We start from the raw sequence: 9,600 nt of genomic DNA on the forward strand, positions 1-9,600 counted from the left end.
TCAGAAAAGATGTAGTTATAAACATGCATTATTTAGCAAATAAATGAGTTTACTGAAAACTGGCCATCCGTCCCATTTTTACAGCATGTGTTCTCTTTTGCTGAATAGGTAGTGTCTACTGATCTTGTAATCCTTAAAGCTTTTTATTTTTCTTGATTTGTTTCCCTAGATAACATGAGAGTTTGTTTGTTTCTGACAATATAGATACATAAAGAATAAAAGTAAATGATTTTTATTTTACTGCCTAATTTCCATTGAGAGAAAAATTCAAGTAATACAGCATATGTTTGTTTAGAAAATCTGACCAGTTCAGAAAAATACAAAATGAAAAATGGTCACCTCCCTTTCTCAGTCCTTCTCCCCAAAGATTATTGCTCTTAGCAGTTTCTTGTTATTCTTTCCAGAGAAAGTAGTTTTGTATGTTTACAGTACATTTAAAAGAGTGAAAACAAATACATTGAAGACTTGGTATTTGCTAGGCACTGTATATGTTTCTTCATACAGTTTCCGTAGTAGCTTATGAAATAGTTTATATCCCATTTTACAAATGAAGGAAGAAACCAGAGTTTAAAGACATTAAGTTACTGGCCCCAGATGCCACAATGGGTACATGGCAGAGCAGGAATTTGAATCCAGGTCTGATGGACTCCAATGTTGACCTTGTTTTTCAAGAGCCTCCAAACAGGGTGCAACTTGACATTATACTGAAAGATATACTCAGCTGAGAAAAGCAGGTTATACAACAGGTTTATTTGCTCTAGTTCCCACGTGATTGGTCTGTAAGGCTTGTGCAATCTGTTTTAGTAAGTGCAGAGATTGTTTTTCATGACGGTATTTGAGGTGTTTGATGCCTTATTATAAACATGTTAGAGTAAATCTTATTTGTGATAAGTCAATGTCTGGGTCTCAGTGGACCAAGGCATATTACATAGCAGTGATAATTGAAAGACTTGAAATAGAACTTAGAAATTTCCATTTGCTAGGTAGGCTTCAACCATTCCCTCTTATTGATTACAAATAGGGCCATCTTTGAGCGCTTAATCCTCAATAATCTAAATAAAATTGCATACATCCTCATTCTACCCTACTCCTTGCAAAGTAATCTTATACTCTTTAAACTCACTTTATAGGCCATGACTTCAATTACGTTTTTTAAAACTTTAGGATTAGTAATTCATTCACTCTTTGTCTCACATCAGTTATTCCCTTTCTGCTGGCTTGTGGTGTCTAAATAGGATGTCTCTCCATTAGAGGCTGTGCCCCAAATGTGGGGCAACAATCAGTTGGGAGGAAGCTGTGGCACGGGAGGTGGGAGAATTCACCTGAGGCAGAACAAAGGGTATAGAAGTTTATTGAATATACTGCAGGGGAGTGGGGGGCAAGACAGCAAAGGAGAGGTGTCTGCAAGGAAGCAGTGGGTGGGGGCTGTTTTTAAAGGGAAAGATGAGGACGTATGGCAATGTATGGAATTCTTCCTTTTTTGGTAGCTCTTCCTGGTTGTAAGTAGCCTATTGGTTAATTAGGGCCTGTGAGGTGGGGTGCCTGATGGGCCTGTCTGTGTTCAGCCAGGTGGTCCCTATAGGCCCTTTCTACATTCCATGGCTCAAGCCTGTTTGCATAAAAGTGGCCTTTACATGGCTCTTTTCCCTCAACCTACAAACAATCTTAAGTCTTCTCCATTCTAGCATGATTCTTGCCTTCTGCTCCCTTGCCCTCTTTCCCATTATCACCGATCACCTATATAGGTCAACCATGCTTGCTGTTTTACCTGGGTACCTTCCCTTCTCTCCTGCCCCATGCTGCTGAGAGTGGCCTCACAGGACCTTTCCATATCCAGTGACCCATTCTCAGTCTTAATGCTGTTTGACCTTTCTGCAGGATCTCATATGGTTAACCACTTTCTCATTGACATTCCCATTTCTGTGATACTCATCTGTCCTTCCTTCTCTTTTAACCATTTATCCTTAGTTTCTTTTCCTAATTTTGGCATAGTAAGAACTCAGTAAATGTATTTTATTTAACTGAATGCCATATATCTGAAAGAACAATAAGGTAATACATTGTATTTTTCACCAAAATTAGACAAAATTTTCTTTTGAAGATATTTTGCCATTTATAAGCAAGTACCATAATCCCAAATAAGTTTTATTATATTTGAAAAATTGAATTATGAAAGTTTGCTTTTTAAAATTTTTTAATTTCACTGATATTTACAGATAAATAGGTTTTTTTTTAGTGAGGTATTTTCATTGATTTTCCTGTTTTTCCTATTAAATAGCCTCACTACATAGGGCTTTTATTCTTAGTAGAACTTGAATATTGTCATACTGATTTTAATATGAGTCAAATTTTCCTATTGTTAATTGATTAACTTATTTAATTGTAGGCTACTCCAAAAATCAGATTTTCCCACTATGAAATTTTCAATCTATTTCTTGGCTTATGAGGAAAAAAATGACATCCCAAAAGATAAAAATGAAAAAGTAGCATGGGTGTTCTCCAGGAAAGCCACACTTGAACTGACACAGTGAGTATGAGTTTTTATCTTTTTATATATATTCTACATTTTCTTAAACCTTTTTTTCCTTACAATAGTTTGAGTCTTTTATCATGGATCTTTGGTCTTTGTACTGTTTTGGTGGGTAGGGCAAGGGGGTAGGGCTAGTTTGTCTTTTAGATAGAGAATGTAGGACTGAATTGGCAAGATACTTGCCAAACTACAGCTAATGAATGTTGAAGCACTGTAACTAACGTCTTCATAACTTCAGGATTTTAGAAATGTGTTTTTTTTTTAATTTTTTACGTTGTTTCTGTGTCATTTTGAACAACTAACAAAAGAGCATTTATTTCAGAGTGTGTGATTTAGTGTGTCCCTGATTCAAAACAGCTCTGGAATCAGAGAGACTAGACATGAGTCTGGCTCTGCCACCCTGAACAAGTTCTGTCACCTCCCTCCATGGCAGTCTCATTTATGAAATGGGGACTCAAATCTAGCCCACAGAGCTGTTGTTCAAGATTTAACGAAGTCCTCAAAGAAAGTATCCTCAATAAAGTACAATAAATGACAGTTGCTGTTGGTATCATTATTGGTCTTATCCAGATGCCTGGTTTTATTGTCTCCCTAGCCTAATTAAAATCATATTTTGCCCATTTGCCTTTTCTGTGGTTGAAAACTTAGTATTTACAGTAGTAAGGAATAAACCAAGTATATTTAAATGGTATGATTTCAAAGAGATTGTTGCAATTTTCTTTTCAGAATATCTGTTCTACCAGTCACTTGTAATTATGTTTTCCCTCCTTTTGTAGCAACTGGGGCACCGAAGATGATGAGACCCAGAGTTACCACAGTGGCAACTCAGACCCTCGAGGATTCGGTACGTTTGCCTATGCGTATGTAATATACATGGATTTGTGTGATTTGTGCATTGTGTACATATTAAGAATAATCAACTTCTTAGGAGTATGGTTATTTTCATTTTCCAGGAAAAATTTGATTTAGGAATTGTTTAATTTTGTAGTCTCTACCTAAACTCTACATTTACTCTCTCACAATGATTTTACTTTTCAGTCTCAGTATTATACTTCCAGTGGACTTTTTAATTTAAAAAACAAAACCTGTGGTTGATAAGAATCCCCATTTCTGCTAGCATACACTTCTGCCCCCGTCTATAATCTCTCAGTTAGGATGACAGGATTGTAGGTTTATATTGGCTGCTATGTATGCAGTGTCCACAACAAACCTATTCAGTATGAATAAAGGATTACTCTTTCATGATATAGTAATTCTTAACAGATTGAACTATGCATGAGCCCCACTATCAGGCCTCTTTTACATAATTTATTATTCAGAGCTACTGATTATTATACCCAACCAAGACTTAGATTCTTGTTCTTTACTATATGTTTTGAACTTATTTGACTCAGTCTGTTTTCAGGTGTCTTATATTTTGAAATAAACTACTTTTGGAAGCTACTTTTGATACTTGGATACCCTGAAGTAATTATTTCTTCCTTCTGCCTGCCTTGTTTTGGGGATGACCACCTCAGGTCACATTGGAATTGCTGTTCCTGATGTACATGGTGCTTGTAAAAGATTTGAAGAACTGGGAGTTAAATTTGTGAAGAAACCTGATGATGGTGAGTCTGCTACTGGTTTTCCGCAGGCCTCTCCTTTGAGTTACATAACATTTACTAAGCACCCACAGAGGGTACTGATATAGTCAGTCCCTCTGGGTGCAAGGAACTTTGAAGAAGTCTGTTTCAACCAGTGTAAGGAAAACAGAGGAATTATTGGAAAAATACCTGGGTATCTTAGGGAACTAAGACAGCAACTAGGGTGGCTTCACAAGGGACTAGACTTAGAGTCTGGAAGAGCCATCAAAAACCTATGTTCTCAGGCACCTGGGTGGCTCAGTTGGTTAAGCATTTGACTCTTGGTCTCACCTCAGGTCTTAATCTCAGGGTTGTGAGTTCAGGCCCCGTGTTGGGCTCTGCGCTGGGCATGGAGACTACTTAAAAAACAAAAAAATCCTAGGCTCTCTCCCCCACTTTTGACTTTACCACATTCTGTCACTGGCCACCAGTTTTTACTATTTCAGCATGTATCTAGCCATCCAAAAACAAGTTCCATAAGGCCTATTTTATCTGATTTTCATGTAACTACACCACATCTTCTTGGTTAATAATGGCTGGTATTTCATTTTCATTCTTCTGCAACCCTTGCATGTCCTTAGGTTTTAAGTTCGTCTCTAGAAATAGTGTATATATCTACATTTTGTTGGATTTACACATACTATGATTATTTTACTTAGATCTGTTTCTGCCATCATAATTTATTATTTCAATTTTTGTTTGAAAGAGTTCACATTTCATTTTAATCCTTTTGTTTTCCATGAAAAGATTTGATATCCAGATATCCTCCCAGAGTGGGATATTACTGATATATTTTTCCTTTCTTTGGCCTTGTGTTTTTTTTGTTTTTTGTTTTTTGTTTTTATTTTTCAGTGGCCTCTGTACCCAATGTGGGGTTAAGACTTATAACCCTGAGATCAAGAGTCACGTACTCTACCAACTGACCTAGCCAGGTGCCACTTGGCCTTGGCTTTTTGAAAATAATACATATATCAAAGTATTTGACGACCTTTTCTCTGTGTATCTCTTACAGCATCTTGTGGGGTTTTCTGTCCCTTTACTAAGAATCTCAACCAAAATAGTTTTTAAAGGGTTTGTGAGGCAAAAGTTTTAACTTTGTATACCTCAGACCCATACCTTTCTCTATGAATGGCAGTTTTGTTGAATGTAAAACCTTAAGTTTACTTTCCTTTGAACTCAGGACCGTGACATCATGAGTCATATGCTCTTCTGACTGAGCCAGCCAGGCACCCCCCACTTTTATATATTTTAATAGCTCTTGGCCCATTGGTTTGATATTTGTTCTGTTCGAATCTATAATCCACTGTTTTATGGTTATGTTCCTCAAATTCTTGTTACTTTGGTCTCTGAGGAGTCTTTTCATTGCAACTGTTACTGTTGCAGTGCATCAGAGAATGTGAACTGGGGGAGGCTAGACCCCACTCTTTAACAGCTCACACAATCTCAGGAAGATGGGCCAGGCAGAGATTCCTAGCCACCTGAAAACGAGAGTTAAACACCTCATGTTTTGCAGAGCAGCTCTTCAGGTCACATCTTCCCCCTTGTCCCTCAGAGAAAAGGAGTATTAGTAGGAGGCACTTCCTTCCGAGATGGTTATTCCCTAACCTTGTGTGGAAAGTGAAGGCTGGGGAGATCAGTTGTTTCTCACCTGTTTTTGTCCGTTCCTCACAGGCATAAGACTTGGTACTGCCCTTAATTACTCCTGAGGACATCTGAACCAGTAGTTTGAACCTCCCCCAGCGTGGGGGTAGGAGCTGATGCTCAAGGCACAGGGAGGAGCAAGAGCCAAATTAACAAAACCCCTTCTGTTTATTCTCCCACAGCTGTGATGGACTGCCTTCTGGTCCAGGCCCAAACTATCCATTCCCACATGGACCAGGTTAAAACAGTCACCCCACCCCCACTTTTTCCAGTCCTCAGTCATCACCTCAAGGGTGTCTCACTTTTTTTTTTCTTTCATTTTCCATATATGTTCCTCTGGGGCTGATCTTGGGGAAAAGAGCCAGAGAGAGATAGGAGTCCAACTAATTTAGCATCTTGGTCCCAAAATAGATTGCTGAGGTCACATTTCTGCACTTAAGCAAACAACTCTACTACTAGACCTTCTAGCTTCTCAATCCCAGTTATGAATTCCTGGGAGAAAGACTGACTGGCAGAGCTCGAGTGACTTAGAATAGTGTTTAAAGAGTTTGTTATGCCCCAAGCCAATGACTCTTTTGGCTGTGTGGGTATGCCATGCTGCCTGCTCCAACACCTCCTTAGTTTATTTTCCTCTTTAAAATGAGACAGTCTTGGGGCACCTGCGTGGCTCAGTGGGTTATGTGTCGGCTCTTGGTTTCAGCTCAGGTCATGATCTCACAGTTCATGGGTTCGAGCCCCACATCGGTCTCTGTGCTGGCCATGTGGAGCCTGCTTGGGATTCTCTCCCTGCTCCTCTCTCTGCCCTTCCCCTGCTCGTGCTTTTTCCATCTCTCAAAATAAATAAATACAAAACAAGTTTTTTTTAAATAAGACTGTCTCTTTGACTACTCAACGGGTAGCATGAAATATATCATGAAGATGAAGTAAAAATCTGATGCCTAAAATTGCAGCTGGTCCCACAGTTTATTTCAGGAGAGTTGGCTTCCAGCTATGTGTAGAAGATACTATGCGAGTTATTCTCAGAAACATGTATTTGGGCAACACTGACAGAATTTTTTAAGGTTAAAACTATAAACAAAACAACGTATTTTGTTAAAATGCAGATTAAAATTTGAATAAATGGGAATGCAAGCTGGTGCAGCCACTCTGGAAAACAGTATGGAGGTTCCTCAAAAAACTAAAAATAGAACTACCCTACGACCCAGCAATTGCATTACTAGGCATTTATCCAAGGGATACAGGTGTGCTGTTTCGAAGGGACACATGCACCCCAATGTTTATAGCAGCACTATCAATAATAGCCAAAGTATGGAAAGAGCCCAAATGTCCATCAGTGGACGAATGGATAAAGAAGATGTGGTATATATATACAATGGAGTATTACTCGGCAATGAAGAATGAAATCTTGCCATTTGCAACTATGTGGATGGAACTGGAGGGTATTATGCTAAGTGAAATTAGTCAGAGAAAGACAAACATATGAGGACTTTAAGAGACAAAACAGATGAACACAAGGGAAGGGAAAGAAAAATAATATGAAAACAGGGAGGGGGACAAAGCATAAGAGACTCATAAATACGGAGAACAAACAGAGGGTTACTGGAGGGGTTGTGGGAGGGGGGATGGGCTAAATGGGTAAGGGGCACTAAGGAATCTACTCCTGAAATCATTGTTGCACTATATGCTAATTTGGATGTAAATTTAAGAAAATAAAAATAAAATAAAATAAAATTTGAATAAAAAATATTCTAAATGAACAATAAAATAAAAAATATTAAAAAAAATTTTAAAGTCTCTCTATAATGAAAATCATTTTATCTTACAGGTAAAATGAAAGGCCTGGCATTTATTCAAGATCCTGATGGCTACTGGATTGAAATTTTGAATCCTAACAAAATGACAACCATTATTTAGTTCTGTGAGAATACTGCTTTGTGATTTCAGTGAAGACCTTGTGGGAGGTAAAAAGGAAATAGTGTTAATCAAGATATTCAGATAATAGAAACATCTAGGACTGAAGGATCATTGTCCCAATTCAAATTGTTCTGAAGTCCATTCCCCTTTTCTATTTCAGCTATGTGTTTCACCTAACTGTTCAGTCATTCTGGTTTTAAAGTAGTGCTTTGTCTTGTGTCCTTGAATGTAGTTATATAACTTTACTTTTTTAGATAATAATTAGAACAGTTCCCTTCAGAGGCTGCATTTGGCTTCTGTTACCTAAATATGAATATGACTTCTCTACAAGTCTGCCTTTGAATCCTCATTCTCAAAAAAAAAAAAAAAAAAAAAATTGACAAGTTTTTGTTGTGGTTACCTTCTGGGGTTTCAGTTCTTCAGAAATAACTTCACAATGGAAAGTAAAGAACAGTGAACAAAAATGAAACTTCATGTATATTTCAAACAGTATTAGGTGTTTATTTTACAAAAGAGAAGGTAGTCTTGGGAGCAATTCAGAATCAGACTGACAAGGATGTTGATAGGAAAACTAATTTCTCCTTATTCACGAAGTACTTTCAAAGTTCAAGGACTAACCTCTTTATTTGGGGATGGGGAGGTAGATGGGAGTAATATTTACTGGGTATGCAGACACTGGGCTAGACTGTCGCATACTGTATCTGGTTTAAACCTCCCAGCTATCCTTCATCCTGAGAGAAAGCAAGCAGGCTAGACACGTAAATAACTTTAATGGAATTGAAGGCAATATAAATAGGCTCCAGTGCTTGAGCTCTGATGATCATTTTTAGCGTTTAGATTTTACCTCAAAAATTAGTGCCTCACAATACCTTCTCCACTCATCTCTGCTGTGCAAACCTCCAGTGAGCTTGAACACAACTGTCCTCTCAGCTCTGGGCCCTGAGAACCACGGAGAGGGAAGAAAGGGTGGAGGAAGTCTGTAGCACACACCTGCTCTGGGGACACCTGCTTATTCCTGGGCAAGCAGCGCTTGTATTACTCGTGAAAAGCCCCTACCCCAAGGTCTTCCTGATGCCAAGTAATCATTTAGGGTAAATTATGTTCAGTGACAACATTACTTAGTTATCAGAGAGCAGCTCTATGGTCTTCCTTGCCATTGATATTTGGTGGATTTTAAGAAACCAAACTGATTTTGACAATCTCGTGGCCCAGAGAATAAGAACGTCCAGTTTGTGGTTTACCTGACATTTTAGATTTTCCATAGGCTCCAGTGGAAGACCTTTGGGTAGGCTGTGCCAACTGTGCTAACATGGCTACAAGCACCTGACATTTCTTTTTTGGATGGAATGGATTATGTGAGCAAGTCAAACAAATAGCAGGACTTACAGACTGAAATAAAGTACACTTTTAAATAAGACCGTGTTTAATTTGTAAACTGTCCAGTTCTTTTTAAGAAAGCCTGCAGAAATTTGAAAGGGCTTACAGGCTCACTCTGAACTTGGAATAGCTGTAAATCTGCATATCCTACAAAAGCAGATAGTGTATATAAGGGAGTGTGGGAAAGGTGGAAAGAGTAAATAGGGATAAAGCAATGTGGGAGGAAAAGTACAAAAGAAGAAGGACCAACTATCAAAAGGTGACTTGTGGGAACCAACGAAGACCAATGTCACATGTTAGGTACTAGAATTATCAAGTGGGAGGGTGACTAGATTTACAAGTCAGTCATTTAAACCTTGTTTCTATGGAAAGAAGCTTGCTCTACTTGCTAAGTAAAACTTGCCAAAAGACAGCCCTTGTGTATTCCTTAATTCATCTCTGTATGCATTGAGAAGATGTATATTGGATCACCAGGTGAGGGATTGGGACAATTCAGCGATTTCCCAATTAACTTAC

General features: G+C 38.3%; 1 protein-coding gene across 1 annotated transcript in view; it reads left to right on the plus strand.

Annotated features, from left to right (window-relative positions):
• GLO1 (glyoxalase I) overlaps positions 1 to 9,124 on the plus strand; it is a 32,559-nt gene extending 23,435 nt beyond the window's left edge. The window contains exons 3-6 of the mRNA XM_049652743.1: positions 2,387 to 2,527; positions 3,307 to 3,374; positions 4,048 to 4,137; positions 7,619 to 9,124. Of these exons, the coding sequence (XP_049508700.1) occupies positions 2,387 to 2,527; positions 3,307 to 3,374; positions 4,048 to 4,137; positions 7,619 to 7,707 (388 nt within the window). The 3' untranslated portion in view covers positions 7,708 to 9,124. The remainder of the gene's footprint in view (positions 1 to 2,386; positions 2,528 to 3,306; positions 3,375 to 4,047; positions 4,138 to 7,618) is intronic.
• Positions 9,125 to 9,600: the final 476 nt, after the last annotated feature.

Source organism: Panthera uncia, assembly GCF_023721935.1.
Source record: "Panthera uncia isolate 11264 chromosome B2 unlocalized genomic scaffold, Puncia_PCG_1.0 HiC_scaffold_24, whole genome shotgun sequence".
Taxonomy (NCBI): Eukaryota; Metazoa; Chordata; class Mammalia; order Carnivora; family Felidae; genus Panthera; species Panthera uncia.